Below are 20479 nucleotides of genomic sequence, written 5' to 3'. Positions count from 1 at the left end.
CCCCAACAAGATCAGGCAGAGCTCAAGCGTTACCATGGTCACTAATGTGTTTCGTTCTTCAACATGGCGGCCTCCCGTTCGAAAGTCAGACCTCTGTCTGAAATCTCCACATAAACCAAGACTTTCTCCATCAAAACGACATTTGAGAAATTTCTAACTCGCCTCAAGGCAGTTGGAATGTCAGCTGCAAATACTACAACAGGTTTTATCTCGGGTACAGGATTTTCCAGCCAATGTTTCCCCGTGAGAAGCTTAACACGATATAAACGGCAAGACGATGACGGTAGGTGTTCTCACAGTTCAGCTCACAAATGATTGATCACGGAAACGCAGTAGACCATCTTGCCTCGTGGATTCATTGTGTTATACTGGGTTTGCGTTCACCTAGCCGGATTTTGTAGCCTTTCTATCATGGACGAAGCGATACTTTACAGCTATATATAACTAAAAAAAAAATGTAATTTGCAGAGAAAGAACAATTCACTACAGTTGAAGTGCATGAAAAACACATTTTACCCCAATAAAATGAGTTATGACAAACTTTAAACCAAATTCATAGGGAGTTTGTCGGAAGATAACATAATGCTTTCCCATAATTAATGAACCAGAGTCTGGAACTAAAAGGATGAAGAGGGGCCAGAGTCCATAAGATGACAATTATAACAGTTTCTTATCAGCCGTTTGGCTTGTATCTTGAAGGAGGAGCTTGGCTTGTTGCTTACCGAGCAGAGCAAAGAAGAAGATTTAAGGCTGTAATTTGTGGTGGGGATCCCATCATACAAAGGCAGCCTGCAGTAACAAAGTTACAGAGTGATGAAATAGACTCCATAGAAGAAGAGGGGCCACCAAAACTGGATGGTTTCTTTCTGGTAAGTTTGCAGATGCATAAATAATGAGGTCTAACAGCAAATGGGTATTGTAGAGGACTACCAGGGCTCAATACTAACTTTTCCACTTATTAACCAAGTGGCTTGTGACATTTTAGATGTTACGACAATTTCAGTTTGTTTACTAGCTGAACTTGGGCGTGTGGAAATTGATAACCACTAACCAAAACTGATCGAATTTCTATTAGTCTGTTGCTAGTGGGCTACCATTGGTGCCAAGCCCTGGGTACTTTATTTTATTTTAACAAGAATTATCAGTCAAACTCCAGTCAACTAGTGACTAAAGTAAAGTAAGTTTTTCGTTATCACAATATAACCTGTAATGAGTCATGTATGTGTATTCTATATACAAGGCTATAAGATCAGGGAAAAAAATTAAAATGTTTGAACCAAACATTTTTGGCTGTTTGCCACTTTTTTTTTTTTTCAACCCTTATGATGGCAAACAGCCAAAAACGTTTGGCTCAAACATTTAAATTTTTTCCCTAATCTTTTAGCCTTGTATATAGATTACACTTTACATATGATGCATGATCCTCGCAGTAGATGGCGCTATTTATGCAATAGTGAAAATCAGACCTGAAAAAAATCAGGCCTGTATGGGACTTGAACCACTGACCTCTGTGATACTAGTGCAGCGCTCTACCAATTGAGCTAACAAGCCAACTGGGAGCAGGCCGTTAAGTTGATTCGTAATAAACCTGTAAAAGTGATAAATGAGATACAATGAATATATGAAGTTAATATATTTTGAACTGCAGTATTAGATATGTATGATGCACAATCCTCGCAGTAGATAGTGCTATTTATGCAATAGCAAAAATCAGACCTGAAAAAAATTAAAAAAGAAAAAAAAAAAAAATTTTTTTAGATTTTTTTCAGGTCTGATTTTTGCTATTGCATAAATAGCGCTATCTACTCTGAGGATCGTGCATCATACGTATCTAATACCTCAGTTCAAAATATATGAACTTCATATATTCATTGTATCTCATTTATCACTTTCACGGGTTTATTATGAATCAACTTAACGGCCTGCTCCCAGTTGGCTTGTTAGCTCAATTGGTAGAGTGCTGCACTAGTATCGCAGAGGTCATTGGTTCGAGTCCCATACAGGCCTGACTTTTTTCAGGTCTGATTTTCGCTATTGCATAAATAGCGCTATCTACTGCGAGGATCATGCATCATACGTATCTAATACCACAGTTCAAAATATATGAACTTCATATATTCATTGTATCTCAGAATACACTTTACTAAGTGTACAGTATGGACAACAAGTCATGTATGACTATTAGATCAATGATATTGCTGTTTAATTTTTCTCTATTGCATTCATTTATTTTTCTCCTTATTGTTATATTTACTTGTTGTCTTCTCCCTATTTCATGCAGATGAAACATTTTCATGTTGATGATCCATCAGACTTATGTTCGGTGAAAATAAGTAGCCAAGAACTTAGAGAGGTATATATTTGTGTATTTATAACATAATTGTAATGCCTTCTGCTTTGGCTATTCTGTACTGTTGCAATTGATAATCTGGGTTATGGGGGTTTGAAACTTACTGGACAGGTGCTAGTATTTAATTATTATAATATACAGACATAACAGGTCATTGTTTTAAGTCATAAGTTTAATTTATCAGTGTCTATCCACATGCATGAATATTAACTTTTGTATCTGAGTGTGTCCTGTTTGAAATGTAAAAAGTTGTTCTTGGTTTTTCCATGAGAAAACAGTCAGTGAGATTTTAGTGCACTGGAATTTGGATCATAGGAATTACCAGTCGAGATAAAGAACAAAGGTGGTTGGAGATTGTGAAGATAAACACTTTCATTCCTAATTATGGATAACTTTTCCAAGTTGAATATTAAGTAATGATATAGTTCCTAAAAAGCTAAATTGTGTGTAGTACCATATAATTATGATAATTTTCTGTCTTTCCTTCAAGGTGAATGAAAATGATTTTTTGTTATTTGACAATGTCATTCATGTGGATGCAGGAGATAACAATCTTCCATTTGGTAAGTATAAATAAACCTCTTTTTGAGATTTATTGTTACAGGAAGGATGAGAAGTTTGTCTTGATGTTTGTGCCCTCATTTTGGTTTTATCCTTCAGTTGTTGTAAATATATCTTGTGACTTTGCAAAAAGAATGGGTAAAAGATATTTTTCACATGAGAAGATGAATTCTCTGACATATTGTAAGGTTCTGTTAACTACACAGTCCTCAGTGTAAAACATAAAAATCTGAAGCACCATTTAAGAGCATCATGCACTGAATTTATTGATTGCTTGCAAGTAAACTAAAAGCTTTATGATTTTGATATATCAACAAAGTTGAAGTGGTAAATTGGCCACCATAACGATTACAAAAGCTGATGTTTCGAGCATTAGCCCTTCGTCGGAGGGAATAGAAAATAAAAGCTTTATAGTTTAAAGCTTCTATAGCTTTATAGTTAAAAGCTTTATAGACTGAATAGAATATGAAAGCTTTATATAGTTGTATGGATGCTGTCTTAACTTCTTCCAAGAATTTCAGACTAATTGAATTGATTTTTAATTTTTTTTAATAGGGGCCTTCAGCAAGTTCCTAGCTCTCCAAGAGCTTGAGTTACCCTTGAACAATATTAGTGACAGCATAAGAGTTCAGCCAGCCATGTTTCCCAATCTGATGACCCTAGATATGTCATACAATCGTTTAACTGGAGGTGACATCTTAGCACTCGGGCTTCTTGAGAGTCTTCGAACCTTATATTTGACAGGTATTAACTATGACTGTGTCAAGATTATGTGCAGTGTAAAGTCAGAACTGATTGAGTGTGTTTGACAGCATGGTAGAATGACTGACTGATAGACTGTCAGTCAGTCTACCAGGCAGTTAAAGAGACTCACTAACTGGCAGAATGAATGGTTGACCAACAAACTGATGGACTGATTGACTGCCTGTCACAGACTGATTGATGGCAGCTAGGGAAAGGGACTCACAGCGTAGCTGATAGACAGACCAACCAGCTGATCAACTGACTGGCTAACTGACAAACAACAGCTCATTATCAAGATAGGTTGAAAAATTCTTTGACTACAGATTTCCTTGGAAAGAGTTCCTCCCTCTTTGAGGCACTGCTTACATGCTGACTGCATGAGTCTCTCCATGAAGACTGCCATTGTGCACATGAATAGGAATGATGCATTGTCAGTGCCTGCACGTTGAATTATGAAATGTTCCCTTCTCTTTTAGGCAATGAAATAAAAAAGCTTCCTGTTGAAATGACAAGAACATATAGAACTATCACAGGAATGACGCAGTAAGTGCCAATTTCACTCTATTGCATTTTATATACATTTACTAATACTTAATGTGCAAAATTATCAGTAGACCTGTACAAGTACAGATACTTATTATTTTACAATCTGATTTTGTTTTGTTTGTTTGTCATCCTTATAGTTCAGGTACTGTTGAATCAGAAGACAAAAGGCTAAGATTTCCTGCTCTGGAAAACTTATACCTGGATCACAATGGATTAACAGATTTGTCGACATTTGCAAGTCTGGCAGGACTGAAAAGGTAGGGTTTTAATTCATTACCATAACGGTAGAATCTTATTAACTTTTTTTTTTATATGTGCGCACACATACATGATATAGCTCTTCTTGTTTTTATTGACAGACTTAAATATCTCAACCTGGAGCACAATGAGATATCTTCTATTCCCCATTTGCGGCTTTTGGGTGCTCGTGTAAATCAAGGTGAAAGTTCAAGGCAAGAAATTGTACAGACTGAGAACAGCTCTTTACCTGATGTTCTTGAAGAAAATTTGAAAGATTTGCAAAAAGAAGGATCTCTTGACTACAACGAAGAAACAAAAAAGGTTGGAGAAAAAGACAATGCCAAGGAGCTCGCCTTCAATTTAGATGAAGCTGATGACATTTTAAGTCGAAATCTTGTGAGTGACGAACATGGAGAAGAAAAGAATCGACCAGTATTGAAACTAAGGTCGAGTACTTTGACTGAGGATCCTTCTCTGCTAGGTATTTATCATTATTCTGTAGTGCGTCAGACTTTTTATTCAATGTAGCATAGTTAATGTATGATGGTCACCCTGAACAACACCACTCAGAGATAAGCGACGAAGGAATGCATAAAACCTCCATGCATTTTCGCGTTATCGCGTTGAAAAAAAAAAAAAGCACGCGGTTTTGCGGTTTTCTTCTGCATATTTTTATCATTTTCATCGGACACAGTAAGCTTGCTTTTTCGCATTTGCCTGTAAAGCAAAAGTTCATCATTGCTTGGTAGAAATTAAGCCAAAATCGAAGTTTGCATAAAAAACGCTGATTCTGGCGAAAAGACCCCTGTAGCTTGACAGTCGGCCATTTTGAAACTTCAGTCTCTACAAGTGAACGTCGTGCATTGATGTTTCATTGGCGTAAGAATTCTGCAAATAGTTTGGGATCAAGAAATCCTTTACAAAAAATCACCGGTTGTCTACTAAAGTTCTACAATGTTTAACACTGGGATGCGCGGTGACTAAACGGTCAGCGCGCATGACACCAGATGGAGAACAGAGGTCTGTGTCTGACACTCGGCCAGGTTCATGTGTTGTCTTGTTGGGTAAGACACACCCACTCTCACAATACCTGGCTCTACCCAGGAGTATAAAAGGGTACTGGTTAACTGTTAGAGAAACCCGATGAAATGCCGTTGGATAACTTGTGGTGGTCTCACCGTATATATAGGGAGGGTGGGGGGGGGGGGGGGGGGCATTGGGATTTGCGGTTTTGCGGTTTTGGCTATTTTTTTAGATTGGTTTTTGCGCCAAGAAAAATTGTTTTTTTTTTTTCGGTTTTGGAGGTCATTGCAGTTTGCGGATTTTCCCTTTTTTATCGATTGGTTTTCTTTCGCCAAAAACACGAACGGATTTTCGGACTTTGTATACGATGTGGTTTTCGGTTTTTCCTATTTGGGTTCCGGTTTCTCTTCTGTGCGTAGCTTGTCACGGTTTTGCATGCGGTTTTGAGGGATTTTTTCTGTGGTTTTGCAGTTTCTAATAGATTCCAGTACCCCTTCATATAGCATCCCATTCCGAAAAAATGAGATGAGTGCAGCAATAATCCGAGTCGCTTCATGCTTAGGAAACCGGGGTGACCTCTGGCGACGGTTGTGGGTCACTCGGCTATTATACTGAATTTAATTACAATGTATGATCATTGATTTGCTTTTTTTTTTTTTTTAGGTGACAGATACAATCCCCCCTTGCCATTTGCCAGGTTACTTCACTTGAACCTGGCAAACAATCTCATCTTTGAAGAAGATGGTCTTTTGGCTCTGATGGGTTGGCCATCCCTCAGAGAACTTGTAATATGGGGAAATCCGCTTACAACTGCATTCAAAGGAGATCCTCCTGTTCTTTCGTTTCAACTTGGAAGATTGAAGGGAGTGACGATTTTCAGGTAAGTGCAAGATATTTACGGTGTCAAAGAGAACCAAGAAATATCAAGGTCTGGCTATCGCAAGAGTTAAACATTGTACATAAGGACAAAATCTGCTCTCAATAGCTGTTGCTATACGAGCCTCATTGTTCCCGTGTACGAGCTTTAAATTTGACACGAGTCCTGCATGCTTACCGAAAATCCCGCCTCTAATAAGCCCCCCTCTAATAAGCCCCCTCTAATAAGCCCCCCCTCTAATAAGCCCCCTCTAATAAGGCCCTGCCATCTAATAAGCCACCCCTCTTCAGAGGGAGAATTTTATTAAGGGCTCCCATTACGCCCCCCACCCCTCTCCCTCAAAAAACAAAAATTCAAAGTAACACTCCCGGTCAGTAAGTACGATGAATTTATTCAAGTAGTGTAATTTTAGTTTGTCGTTTAAAATTGATTATGGTGATTGAATGATTGATGTTATCATGTTGGCATCAGTAGAATACGGTATACGGAAATTACAGAGCGATGCTTAAAATATAGCATGGCTAAACGACGTCCATCGAGAGAGTTTGATCATAAAATTGAGTTCGTTATTGAGTTCTAAATTAATAGCCCCCCCCCCCCCCTCTATTAAGCCCTCTCCCCAAAGTACCTGAAATAAATAAGCATCCCGGGGACATATTAAAGGATTTATGGTATTTTCAACGTTTGTTAGCATTGTTGGAAGTAGCATCTGTGAAACAGTGATCAATGAATACCTGTTCACTGCAGGCATAGCAACCTGGGAAACGATTTCTACTCGTATGTAAATGTGACTGTTACAGTGTGGTGAAAATAAGTTGCTCTTTAATGCTCAAGAGGTTGCTGCAATTATCTCGTGGGCTTGAAAACACGATGTAGCGTCGCCTTTGCAAACGCGCAGGTGTTTGACCCTTAAGTTTATTTAACTCGATTTGGCCTTAAATTGATAGTTGTAAGACTTAGCTTCTGAGTTTTAACTGAGCAACTTAGTCTTTCTAAGAAGCAGGCCATTATTAGATGGTTCTATCCTGTTCCATCCTATTTTTTCATGAACCTAATTCGCCTCTTACCAGACAAAAGCCTCCGAAGAGAACAAAGCCAATTGTCAACTTGGCAAAGAACCACAGAAAAGTAAGACCACAAGTCTACCTGTCTACCTTTTTTTCTTATTTAGAGTTCTTTGTGTGCGAGGCGCGGTTGCCTCATGGTTAGTGCGCTCGACTCTTGATCAAGTGGTCTGGGTTCGAGCCCTGGCTGGGGGCATTGTCTTGTGTTCTTAGGCAAGACACTTTACTCACGCAGAGCCTCTCTTCACCCAGGTGTTTAAATGGGTGCTGGCAAATTTAATGCCAGGGGAGTAGAAATACTCTTAGTCGCTTCATGTTACCAAAACGGGAGTTAAGCGCCGGCCTGATAGGCCACTTGGCTGGTAAACAGACTTTTTATCATTCTTTAATAGTATAGCCAGCAATGCCGTTTTCATTTTTGCATACATATAACTCAAGGACATTTTTAGAGCCCAATCTACAGAGTAATAGAGGCTGAATAGAAACGTGGTGCTTATTCTTCAGCAGCTTTGGGATTCCCCTGAAAGACGTATTACAAATCTGTTTGTTTGTTTGTTTGTTTTCTTTTTTCTGAACGCATCTTTTTGCGAAAAAAATCATAGGTTAAAGATACACTTCCTCCAATGCCCAAGAAGCAAAACCTGGCGATGTTGGAAGCTCCTCCCGAACCAAAATCAACCGCATATGTTGGTCCACCATACATGACACTGCCACCAATAGGGTCAGCTCCTCCAACGGGACGGCAGCGTGAGACTTCCACCCCGAGAAAACTCTCTACCGCGCCTGGCCTCGCTGATACAACACCCCGAGGCGACCGTCCTTCTTTCAGCCGAGCCAACACTACACCTCTCGAGTTTCCCGAGTCAGCGGTTTACCAGTCCGGTCACACTACAAGACAGACAATAAAGACGGAAGGAGGAGCTACTATCAGTGAAAGTTTGGGAACTGCCGATGGGCGACATCAACCTCGCGCAGAAAAGCAGCTTAATTCTGAGGACGGATTTTTTATGACTCAAGTAAGAAATTTTGCTTCTGAAAAGTAATTTTTTTTTTCGTTTCTCGGACTATAGCGACAACCAAACCTTTTCACTTCCAGGAGTGACAAAAAAGGAGTTGTTCCTTACACTATCAATACTTCAATGATGTTATAGGGTAAACTTTGTTTTGAATACATGAAGGTACATCTATGTTATGCGTCCTGTTGTGTGAATAAAGAAGATAGAACTATAATATAACTCAGGGCTCGACACTAACATTTCAACTTACTAGCTAAGTGACTAGTGACATCTTAGATGTTACTAAAATTTCACTTTGTTTACCAGCCAAACTGGCCAGTGGAAATCGAAAACCACTAGCAAAAACTGAATTTCTATTAGTCTGTGGCTAGTTGGCTATCCTTAGTATCGAGCCCTGTAACCATTCCGATAATAGTTTTTTTTTTTGTAGTCATTTGTGAGAGGTTTAGTTTCATGGGGGTGGCTGGTTTGTCTTTACGACAGGTTGATGAACAAGAAGATGCACAGAACATTCAAGCCCCAGTCCAAAAGCCAAAGAAAAGTAAAGAAAAGGAGCGACCCTTTAGCGTGGAAACAAAGTACAAAGGCTACGAGGATCTTTTGGATGTTGATGAAGACGACCCTGACATTATAGTGCCAAAGGATCTTCAAGGAAGTGTACGAGCTTTAACCTATGCCTTGGCTCATCCTTTGATCTTCAGTAAACCTCATGGAACTTTCAAAGAACGAAGGGTTAAAAAGGCTCAAGTGAGTGTTCGTTGATAAAATATGTTTTTTTCTTTTTTGGAATCTGAATATAATTTAACAAATGGTAAACACCACAGCGTACACTATTGAGTTATGGATGCACGTGGGAGGTTGCTAAGCACGAAAGAAGCGTAAGAGCCGCTCGGGGCGATAGCCGAGAGCGACTCTAGCTTCTTGAGTGCTTAGCAAACCTCCCAAGTGTATCCATAACTCAATAGTGTATGCTGTGGTGTTTACCATTTGTTTTATAACATAACATTGATACATTGTAGCTAAAGAGTACCCTTTTATTGAACAAATCTTACGTGACCAGAAAAAACAAGCGCGCGGAAAAAAGTCTTTGCATTTGCTCACGTCATCAGCGTACACCCATGGGCAAATGGGGACGCTAAATTGACCAATCAGAGCGCGCGCTTTACTTTGGTTATGTTATAAAATACATTGGTAGACACACCTGGGTCAGTCTCCAAAATCGATACCTTCGTGCGGGTAAATGAGAAACGAGAAATGATGTTTCGCACCTCTCTTCTCAATATGTTTTTGATGCTCACGAGAATCGAGGATCAAGAATCCAGTTTGATTGATACCGAGAATGGAGAACCGAGTATGGATAATTGAACACTCATTTATTGAGGAGTTGACTGTGACAGTGGGGCATGCTCACCATTATCTTCCTCTCTATCATATAAGATGTTGTGGAGGTGTCATTTGTTGCAACCAGCTGGATACTTTTTCAGTTGAGTTAAGTTCAAACCTTCTTACCAGGCTGTACAAATGACATGTGCACCGTTTTTAGCGAATGAATGAATTATTCACGGAAAATTATTACCACAGCGTCTTCCTGTTTGATTATCTGTACAAAATGTGGACATCCCTAACACTGTATGTTATTTGTGCATTTTACAGACGGTATCAACATCAACGGGAACGAAGTCTCGGCAAAGCAAAGTAGAAGAACTAGGGGGAATTCTAGACAAGATGCGAGTCCAGTCCAAGACCAAAGAGTCCAACCTAGGTTAGTATTTTATGGCAATCTTTCCCCGATTTTGATTAACTAATCTTTATAGGTCTGAGAAAAAATACGTCAAAGAAGTCACGTTTAATAGAGAGGCGTGCGGAGAGACGTTTAATAAGCGTGCGGTCAAGAACATCTAGTCTTAGTAATCACTGGCATATATGGTTTGTTTTGTTTAGAAACTGCTCTCCAAGATTTAAAGAAGGATCCAAAGCTTAAACAAGAATATCGTGAGGCTAAGAAGCTCTTGAATGAGGTTTGTTTAGTTTTCAAATATTTTTTCGAGTATTTCTCTATGCGAAAAATATTCGTCCCCCTCACTCACCCTCACACTGGTTCATGTAAATCGCGCATTGTGTTCATCTAGGCCTTTTCTGCGAAGCAAGAAAATTTACATTTATTTTTGGAATATAAATTATGAAACGTTATCTTCCTGAAAAGCAGTCGTTTTGTCAGTCAAGGCTTATTTATTTTGTATGAATCAAGCTTTGTAAAGTTGTAAAAATTGACTTTACTGTTTCTAATTCCTCTAGGTCCAAACGAAGTACAACGAAGTTCGGGTAGCTTCGCTGAAACAGACGGCCATCACTCAAGAACTCTTCGAAACACGACCCGAAGAACGAACGAAAGAAAAGAAGACACGAACCGACGTTACTTCTCAAGCGAGAGGAGAGAGTCTGGGAAGCAACAAGACTATAGCCAAGGAACTGAAACGATTCAAAGAGAAAATAGACAGCCGATTATGACATGATGCTGTACATGCCTGTGGTGTGCTATGATTGTAAATATTCTTTGATTCGATCGAATGATAAGCTATTCGTATCTTTGCAATGGCATTGAAAAGCAAAATTGTATTCAGATGTTGTAAATAAAACTATTATTTTTAAACTTATTTCGTGTACTGCTGTATTCGCAAAGATCTTCCGTAGTTGAAGCGTTTACTTTCCCTAAACTGTTTTTTGTTTTTAATTTTTTTTGGCGAATTTTCTATCCATGGAGTGGCCATACTTGAGCGATGAGCATCCTTCAAGGGATTTGGTCTGTAAACTAAATGAAGGAAATTACGCGTGCGAACCACTGAAATGGTGGCAATTTCGTGAATTAAACTCATACGTTTGGACGGCGATTGGCGACTGACGACGACAGTCGGTGTGTCGTGGTAGTAAATGTTGGCAAACGCCGGCAAATGATGTTCTTAAGTACGGAAATTACTAAAATGATGGAATAGTGTCTTGGTGGGGGTGAATGAAGTCCAGTGACGGCGAATGAAACGGTTACCAAATCGGAATTCAAAGTGCTGGAATCTTGCTCACTGTTCAAAAACAAAGAAACAAACAAAAATTAACTCCTACAAATATCTGCCCAAATATCCCAATAGTTCCTCATTTTCTTCCCAGAGTCCTTACCATTTCTGGATTTAAAGGACGAGTAGCTCTGGGCACGAGTTCTACCCATCCACTCTATTTGTCTCTGCGTCTCGGCTGTCTCGGCTCATGGTGCAAGACAAACTTTGACTCGTGATCTATCAGTCATCCTCAAAGATAGCATATGTTTCGTCATATTAGCAGACAACTGCTTGTTTGTACCAAGGGTCGGTGTTTGAATTCGAGGTTGGTGAAATACGCGTGCTTCTCGCTTAGTTCTGTCGGGATTTTGTACGGTGCAAAGATGGCGCAAGCAAAGGAACACACAACAATTCTCGACTTCGAGGTAAAAGATATAGATGGCAACCCTGTAAAACTGTCGAAGTACGAAGGATTTGTGACGCTCATCGTCAACGTAGCGTCCAAATGAGGTTTTACCAAGAAGAACTATGCTCAGCTACAGGAGCTGCACACCTCGTAAGTTTCTCTAACTCTCCCTTAATTTGATTTAGATTTTCGGTTGTACACGTGTTTCGTGATTTGATTTAGCCGTAAAAGAGGGCCTTCTTATGGAACTGATTTGCACTTTCCCAAGCTACAGTTTTAATCTAACGAACATTTTAGTTAATGGTTCAGCTGCACGCAACAAATAAAAGTTTTCCAATGGGTCAAAATTATTATTGTGAATTAGCGCAATCTTTATTGTTTTGGACTACATTTGAGCTGAATTGCTCTTTTATTTCATTTTATTTTACCACACTGTAGTTCTGCCAATTGTTTGGGGGGGACGGTTGCTGGACTTGAGCAGCTAAGTCGATCAATGTTTGCTAAAGCGACTGAAGAATACAGGGCCAATGTTGGCTCGGTATGCGCACAGTCAACCCAAGCTTGATATAATGCAAGTGGATTTGGGTCTGTTGGTGTACTGCAACTGTATGGATATCAGGATTTATACCGTTTTCGTTAGAAAATATAGGGAAAGATTTCCATATAACCCCAACACATTAATTATGCATTCCATTTCATAAAGACTATCTATGAAGGTTTCTTTGCGACACTCTACGCATAAGGAAATCTTGCCAAATTTAGCAGCAGGAGTATGGTGTAAAGTAACAAGAGAATAAACTTCATAATGGCTCAGCATTTAAATATGAAAAGAACTCTTGTCAACACCGTAACATCAGTCTGCATATTCTCCATATTGTTCTCCAGACATTTCCAAAGGTGCTGACAAGGAGAATTTAAGTTGGTGATCATTTCATTAATTCTTGTGACCTTAATGTGTAATTTCTGGGCGTCATTGTACAGAGAAATTAGATGCTAGTCTCTCCTAGTGTAAGAGAAAGTAAATTGACCTTTTGTTAGAGGTGTTCAACATTTAACCCAGTCATTTTTTTTTTCGATTATTTTCAAGGTATGCTGAGCAAGGTCTTCGTATTCTTGCTTTTCCTTGCAATCAGTTTGGAGGACAAGAGCCTGGCACTGAGAGTGAAATCAAGGAGTTTGTTGGTACTTATGGTGTAGAGTTTGACATGTTTGGCAAGATTGACGTCAATGGATCAAATGCAGATCCTCTCTATGTCTTCCTGAAAAATGCAAAACAGGGAACACTAACAAACAACATCAAGTGGAACTTTACAAAGTTTCTTTGTGATAAGCATGGAGTCCCTGTAAAGAGATATGCTCCAACCACCTCACCTCTTGACATTAAAAAGGACATTGAAAAAGTCCTTGTGAAATAATAACATAATAGCACAGCCTTGGAGTTATATACACTCTAAAATGATGGCACCATTATTTTTCAGTGATAGTTCTGTAAACTGATTTGTGCAGTACAACTTTTGGCATGTTTCAGTAATATGCAAACTCTCAGGTCAAATGGTCAAGTTTGCAATCTAGTATTATGGTGCCCTCAGTCTTGACATAAAGAAGGCCATCTTAAATGGCAGAGAAGAAACTGAAAACCCAAAATGAAAATGGATAGACATCCTTTAATTACATTTCAGGAACATGCTTTCTTCTTGAGATGCATCTTGGAAAGTAATTCATAGTTTGCATGTTATTGAGAAGTGCACATTTTTTTTAACCATTTCTTACATAAATTCTTCAAGTTCCACCTAACTTTTAAACAATGTGTGGTTGTTTTGTTGAAATGATAAACTTGTAAAACTTTCCGTCAGTATTCAGGGCTTGACACTAACTTTTCAACTTACTAGTCAAGTGGCCAGTGACATCTTAGATGTTACAACAATTTCAGTTTGTTTACTAGCCAAACTGGTTTGTAAAAAACCAAAACCACCAGCCAAAACTGATGGCTAGTTGGCTACTGTTTGTGTCGAGCCTTTAGTATTATATTTTATTTCATACATGCTAAGATTTGAAGGACTGGTCAGTGTCTCTGATTGGATGAATGATGTATTTTCACAGTCTTTTTCTTCCAATCTTTGAAATGTGTCGGTCAGTAAGAAAAAATCTCAGTATGTATGAAATAAAAACATACCATTAAAACTGCTTGAATGATTTTTATTGACTCATTGCAATGCATCAAAAACTTCACTCCTTTGCTGCGCTTACTTGTTCATTTATTAAACATTGTTCGTGCCCACATTCCATGGAACAATGTCTATATAATGTCTATTTTCTGAGACCATACACTTTGTCTTTTCCCCAGACTCCCTCAGTTGTCTTATCACCCTTTAACTCTGAAGAGTAACTCGCATCTAATTTCTCTGCAAAGTATCTGAATCACACAGTATATGGTCACGAGAACTTAAGATATGATCATGAACTTGAAAAGCTCTTTTTTTTTTTTATAAAAAAATTCTCATCAGTAGCCTTTACGTTGTAAAATTTATTTGAAACTGTGTGGGGGGTAAGCCTGCTGGTGCCTGCTGATGTAAGGAAATGGGGAAACATTTATTTTTTTTCACATTTTGTCGTATTGCTTTGTAGACTGATTCTAAAGTAAGCTTAATGCTGTAGATTCTTATTTCAGACTTAATTTGATTCATGCAAGTTACTACATACAGTATTTAATTATGGCTTAAACATGAAGACACTGTGTAAGGGCAAGTTACTACATACAGTATTTAATTATGGCTTAAACATGAAGACACTTTGTGTAAAGGTTAAGTTTATCAATTAGTGGGCTACTTTCTGAACAAAAGTGAAGAAAATATCGTTTGTGTTATTAACTTATAATTCTATTGCAGCACCTTACATTTGTAGTCAAAGTTCCCTTGTCCTTGTTTGAGCTCAACTGATGACATTCTGGTCATAAAATCTCATTTTTGAGTTTGAGCAGAATTGAAGATTGCAAGTATATATGTGCAGATTACTTGCAAGTTGAGGGCTTCATTGACAAGAATACAAGTCAAAATGTATGTGCAGTTGAACTCTATTTATGAACGAGAAAGAAAGGGCTTTGTTTGAGAATACTTGACCAAATAAAAGAGATAACCAATCTTGTTTCTGACGCGATTTCTGTGGAATGTATCTAAACTATACCTGCAACAAGTTTTCTTGACCCTAAAGTTGAAGGGAATTCAGATTTATTCGAATAAATGAAGAGAATTCACTGCGCAGCAAATAGTTTTCGCGGTGTTTGGCCTTGCGTGTCATACGTTGCATGAGCTACAGAAATGTATGCAATATACAAACAAAAAACATTTTTTTAATCGAAACTTGCTTTTATAATACTATGTTCTTTTCAAACGCTGTTTTTATAAAGCTATGCTTGTTATTGTAAAAACCGAAACGCTAACCACGCTAATGCTACCGCAGCTATGAAAATTGTCCCACAAGGGAAGGCGGGTCTCAGTGATGTTATTTTCACGCAAAACTTTAGGGTGGGAATTTTTCGCGACAAAATAAGACGGCATTTAGAGGAAAACTCGATAAAGACATCTGCCAGAAACTTCTACTTGAGCATTCTGGGTCAACTATCTCTTAGTTGAACTTTGTTTAGATGTCATGGTGACATAATCTTGCTTAAATAACAATCTCAGAACAAAAACACGACGCCTATTCTGAGTGAGTAGTCATGCAAATTACGGTGTAATGCAGACATCGTTTTTGTTACGCAGAGATGACTAACTTACGCACCATTCTCGTTCTGCCTAAAGTGTTTTTTGTGTGTGTTAGTTTCCGTATTTCGTTACTATTTGTTACCTATTACTTTGATTTCATGCGTGTTTCATTTCCAAGCCACGCCAATTTGAGCAAAATTCAAAAGATTACAAAAGTACGGATTTCTTGTTTAACCCGGGTTTATAAGCTTTTTGTACATCCTGACGGTGATTCCGCCAGCGAGTTGTGGTCAGCCTTATGGTGTGACTGGGAAGTGCACACTGTATTGCCTACGTATGGAACATATGTGATGAGATCAGAAGCTGCCATTACAGGATGTCAACCGTATGAGAAATGCTGTTCTGTGATTGGTCTGAGGAGGCTACAACTAGTCGCTAGGTATAAGCATAGATTTCAAACATGGCGAAAGTGGATTGACCGTAAATATGCAAATACGAAATTCAGTATTTTTACAAACAGAAACTTTGTTTTGCAACAACAACTGAGAAATTGCTAGAAGTTTTTTTTTTTTTTATGTCTACGTAGCCTTATATAAAAGCGGACACAAAGAAATTCTCTTTGATCCTATATATGCCTGCTTTCGTAAAATATATTTCCTAAATTATACTCCCGAATCCAAAAGGTCACAACGCAGTTTGAACAACATAGCACTCGTCTGAACAGAAACACAACTATTGAATAAAGAAAAAGCACCAAACATCTTAATTATTCCCTCGCTAAATGGTACTTCCATGACACAACCGTCGATTTAACATATGGATTGCGTGCTCCTCATTGCGACGGCGAGCCCATGTGCAATAGCTTTTTAAGCAATAGACGGAACTTTCTTTCGCCAATTCTATTGCCAAAAAGCAATGGACCGCATTTCTATCGAGTTATCGGGTAATAACCCACTTGGGATGCTAGGAAAAAACAAGAATAGTATGTAAATCGCGAGCCGGAGGCGTAGAAATCGAGAGCCACTGTAATCAAATTGTTTTAGCATCAATCTACTAGTCTGCAAAAAACATAAGACAGCCTAACGTTTTCTTTTTCTCTTTTGTTTTGTTAACAACTGCACGCTGTCAGGCGAATCACTTTACAGATTATCCATGGTCCAACACCTAATAGACTGTGAGTAAGGGTAACCAATCAGGCTTTAGCATCTTTGATAGACCACTAGTAGATTCACACTCAAACTAGTCATTAACTAATCGTTTTATCACTGAATAACCACTTCAGTTTCCTCGCTATTGCCGAGACCGAAGGTAAAGAAGTCAAAGGAACGACGCTGAGACGTGCACATGTACTTCTGGGCCCATTCGTATAAAGGGTGAAGAGTGCTATCCAAAGAATAAATCGCTATCCAGCGCGGGTAAGTGATAGCAAAACGTACTGCGCTATCCACGACCGGATAAAGATTTATCCCGTGGATAGCGCTAGCGTTATCCAACCAACGAGCAACCGGGGTCTGAAGAGTTTGTAGATTCACATTTTCAAATTTATCGTTATGTATACAGCAGGCTTATTTTAATGACAAAATTTAAACGCTCTTTCGCCTTCAAGTCTATTACGTAACTATTACTCAGCTTTTAAAATTTAAAGATTTACATTTGCTAATCGTTCCGCTTCCCAAACGTTTATTTCCCTCAGAAAAAGCCACTCATTTTGATCCTTAGTAACCAAAATTCGTAAGCAATAGATCATTTTGTTAAAAATAGCTTGGGCTCTACCGTCTTTAAATGGGACAACAGTGTCAAACTTTCCACAGGATGACGAGTTTGTCCCAGAGACAAAGCTTACTTGTAAAACACCAGACCTGAGGAAATCTTTCATGGCTAGATTTGAGCCTGTATCCACAAATACTTTGCTTGCATTAACGGCAGAATTAAAGCGCACTGTTACATGGTCATCTTGCTTGACGTTTCTTCCCCAAAAGTATCCAAGGCCACTTCTGTAAGCATCTTGAGGTTTCCCTTGATTAGGCGTAATCGACGAAGACACTTCTGCTGAGGGGTTTCTTCCCCAGTACTTGTGATCATAGACATCAAAGTATCTATCGTAAGTTTTGTTGACTGGCCAACTCTTTTCTTGTAGAGAGGAATGTACACCATGGTGTTGAAAAAGAGAAGCCGCTGGTAAAATAAATCCTGCATTCTCTGGGACTTTAACCAGTCGCCAATATCTTATCAACCAGTCACCTGGCATTTCAGCGTACAAAAGATAGAAATAAGATGCAATGCTCCTTAGATCCTCTGAGTGATAAACTTTTGCAGTATGACCCATGTAAGAAATGTCCAGCATTGGCCAAGGTTTCCTCTGCGACGAAATGAATCCTTGCAGCTTATGAAATACACTCGGAGATGCTTTGACGTCATCTTCGACGTGAAGGTAGAGGTTAGAAAGTTCGTGGCAGTAACACATCAGAAATGCAAAATCTATGTTCTGTTTTGATCTCCAGTAGATTCTGGTCTTTGAATCTCCAAATTTCTCCTTAAGGTTCGTAAGCTGGGGGTAATATTTTGGCGATGTTTCGATCACATGCAAGATGTCTTCTTCGATTTCTCTATGAAAGAGCTTTGACAGGTTAGTCGTTATGATCTGTTTATTTCCCCTGTCAAAGTCTGCGAGAAATACAACTATAAATGTCTGCTTTCTGTTTTCCTCATCCATGCTGTCCAGCAAACTTTGGATCGTTTCGGAAAGATAATGTACTCCATTAGGCCTGGTTATTGTCGTTAAGCCAATCGTCATGTGCCCTGAAATTAAATGAGAGGAAACTTTTGAGTCAAATTTAAAACTTTAGCTCCCAAGATCCAGATAGCAAAATTTAGTGAGCAAAATACTTAAAGCTTTTTTTTGAAAAATTTTCGCTTAAGTTGAAACTTAGCAAAACACTTTTTTTGTGAGTTTTAATTATACCTCTCTAAGTAGAAATAGTCTCTCTGGTGGCAATTTTTGACACCAGACAAGTCGTTAACCCACCCTAAGAAGAAAAAGCAACAATTTCAAATGAAACAGAAACAACAAGTACTCAAAACAAACTCAGAATTCGAAAGTGTCGATCTACGCTGTGGAAAAAAATTATCAAATGAAAAATTTAAGTGGACTGATCCTAACACGGTACGTACTTTTTGTAGAAGGATATTGCCCCAGTTTATTCACCCATGGACTTCTTATATATTCACTACTGGGACAAAGAGAATTGGTAGCTTTGTCAGGACTCCATACATGCTCAGTTTTGTTCATCACGGAACCATCTGTTTCCTCAGGGCCTCTTGATTCTATCAAGAAAAAAACGAAAATAAATAACCAAACCAAATTCTAGGCGTCGCTGTTGTGAATCCTTACTGCGCACGCTGTTAATCAGGTACGCCCATTCTAGCATTGTCATCCATGACGAATACGTGCTGAGTTAAATACGGAAAAATTAATTAATAAGTTAACAGAAGTACGGAGCTAGGGGGCTGTATCTCGGGGATGAGAATATGTTTTTTCTATAACTAAGACATTCTTGTTCTGCCTCAGATTATCGTTTTTCATACACTCAGATTCACTCAACTTTGAAATTATCCTTTATGCAATTCAGTTTCAAAATCGCATTTGGGGCATGCGTGGCAGAAACAAAATTATCTTTCCAACATAAGGATGGTGTCAATACAATAAACAGAGAAATTAATTATGTAAGTATGGCTAGATTTAGCAAAAAGAGCGTCTCCAAAGACCTGCAAATTATCTACTATTTGGAAAACTGAATAAGAAGAAGAAAAGAAAAAGCCCAAATTGCATTCATAAATTTTATATGAGAATTGATTCATTTTTAGTATGAAAACATGCGGAGAAAGCTTGAGTGGGTATTAGCCTAAGAGATGGTTTAGAGAATGGAAGCTGAGGACGATAGATACCCTGTGTGATAGGAACCGCACTGGTGGGATAGCTATGGTCAGCTTTCTTTTCTTCTTAAGGATGAAAACATAAAAATTACCAAAACAAGGTAAGAGTACCGAACATTTTAATTGTAAACAGTGACGCGCCATATCTGTGCAAGGCACCAGCAGGCTAAAACAATAATAGGTACACTTGCACTCATATGGAGTCTGATTGGATGTTGAGACAAACTTGATACGAGTTAATTCATGGCTTTTAATTGGGGTAGAAGAGCCCAGAACACGTCATCACCATGAAATGTGCTGCACATAAGATTAATCACTTTAGAATAATTTTGAAAAGTGAAAATGTGCGATTTGGAATTGTGCCCACGACACTAGTTAGATTTTTTAGAATTTAAAAACTGACTGTGTAAACATTGTGCAGATAAGTCTCAAGCTTACTCACTTTTCTCTTAACTTCAGTTGGTAGGCTGGAAAATGTGGAAATTTTGAAACGTAGAAATCTAGAAGTATGCAAATAAGTCTTTAGCTTACTCACCTTTATCTTAACTTGGTAGTCTGGAAATGTGAAAATGTGGTAATTTGGAAATATGCAATGTCTTTTTCAGTTAGCGTACTCAAATCTAACTTTAACTAATTGGTAGTCTGGAAATGTGGAAATCCTATTTGCATATTTGATTATTTTGAGATTTCCACAACTGCACATTTCCAGACTGCAAAATTCATACAATAGGGCATAAGCTAAAGACCTATTTGCATTTTTGCACATTTCCAGAGGAGAGAGTTCTGATAAAAGTGCTTGAGTAAACTTAAAACCTACTTGCATATTTCCATATGTCCACATTTCCAGACTGCCAAGCTAAGATAAAAAAGAATGCGCTTAAGAATCAATTGCACAATTGCATATTTCCACATTTCCACATTTACAGGGTACCAAGCAATTTAGGATAAGAGTATGTAAGCTAAAGACTTAT

At 38.4% G+C, this 20479-nt stretch overlaps 2 protein-coding genes and 1 pseudogene across 8 annotated transcripts in view; 2 read left to right on the top strand and 1 right to left on the bottom strand.

Annotated features, from left to right (window-relative positions):
• The first annotated feature begins 52 nt into the window (after positions 1–52).
• LOC111325486 (X-ray radiation resistance-associated protein 1) lies at positions 53–11075 on the top strand. Its single transcript, XM_022929306.2, has 15 exons — positions 53–283; positions 700–869; positions 2282–2353; positions 2841–2913; positions 3467–3655; positions 4132–4198; positions 4339–4458; positions 4561–4922; positions 6128–6344; positions 7412–7469; positions 8008–8421; positions 8905–9168; positions 10075–10183; positions 10363–10439; positions 10717–11075. Exons 1-15 carry the CDS (start codon positions 178–180, stop codon positions 10927–10929), a joined length of 2511 nt encoding a protein of 836 aa, XP_022785041.2. The 5' UTR covers positions 53–177; the 3' UTR covers positions 10930–11075.
• A 565-nt stretch (positions 11076–11640) lies between these two features.
• LOC111325528 (glutathione peroxidase-like) lies at positions 11641–15015 on the top strand (annotated as a pseudogene). Its single transcript, XR_015989468.1, has 2 exons — positions 11641–12024; positions 12962–15015. The product of XR_015989468.1 is annotated as a glutathione peroxidase-like (transcript).
• Positions 15016–16080: 1065 nt separating this feature from the next.
• LOC111325529 (alpha-1,6-mannosyl-glycoprotein 4-beta-N-acetylglucosaminyltransferase) overlaps positions 16081–20479 on the bottom strand; it is a 35406-nt gene continuing 31007 nt past the window's right edge. For 2 of the 6 annotated variants that reach the window (XM_088727304.1, XM_088727306.1), the window contains 3 exons: positions 19521–19574; positions 18747–18899; positions 16081–18374 (listed from right to left, as the gene is read on the bottom strand). In XM_088727304.1, the coding sequence (XP_088583430.1) occupies positions 17215–18374; positions 18747–18899; positions 19521–19574 (1367 nt within the window). In that variant the 3' untranslated portion in view covers positions 16081–17214. Of the gene's footprint in view, positions 18375–18746; positions 18900–19520; positions 19575–20325; positions 20365–20479 lie in introns of all 6 variants that reach the window. The other 4 variants (XM_088727305.1, XM_088727307.1, XM_088727309.1 and 1 more) reach the window with 3 other exon arrangements.

The sequence above is a fragment of the Stylophora pistillata genome, chromosome 7, assembly GCF_964205215.1.
Source record: "Stylophora pistillata chromosome 7, jaStyPist1.2, whole genome shotgun sequence".
In the NCBI taxonomy this organism is placed as follows: domain Eukaryota; kingdom Metazoa; phylum Cnidaria; class Anthozoa; order Scleractinia; family Pocilloporidae; genus Stylophora; species Stylophora pistillata.
Note: the sequence above shows the minus strand (reverse complement) of the source record. Positions and strands in the feature narration are given on the sequence as shown.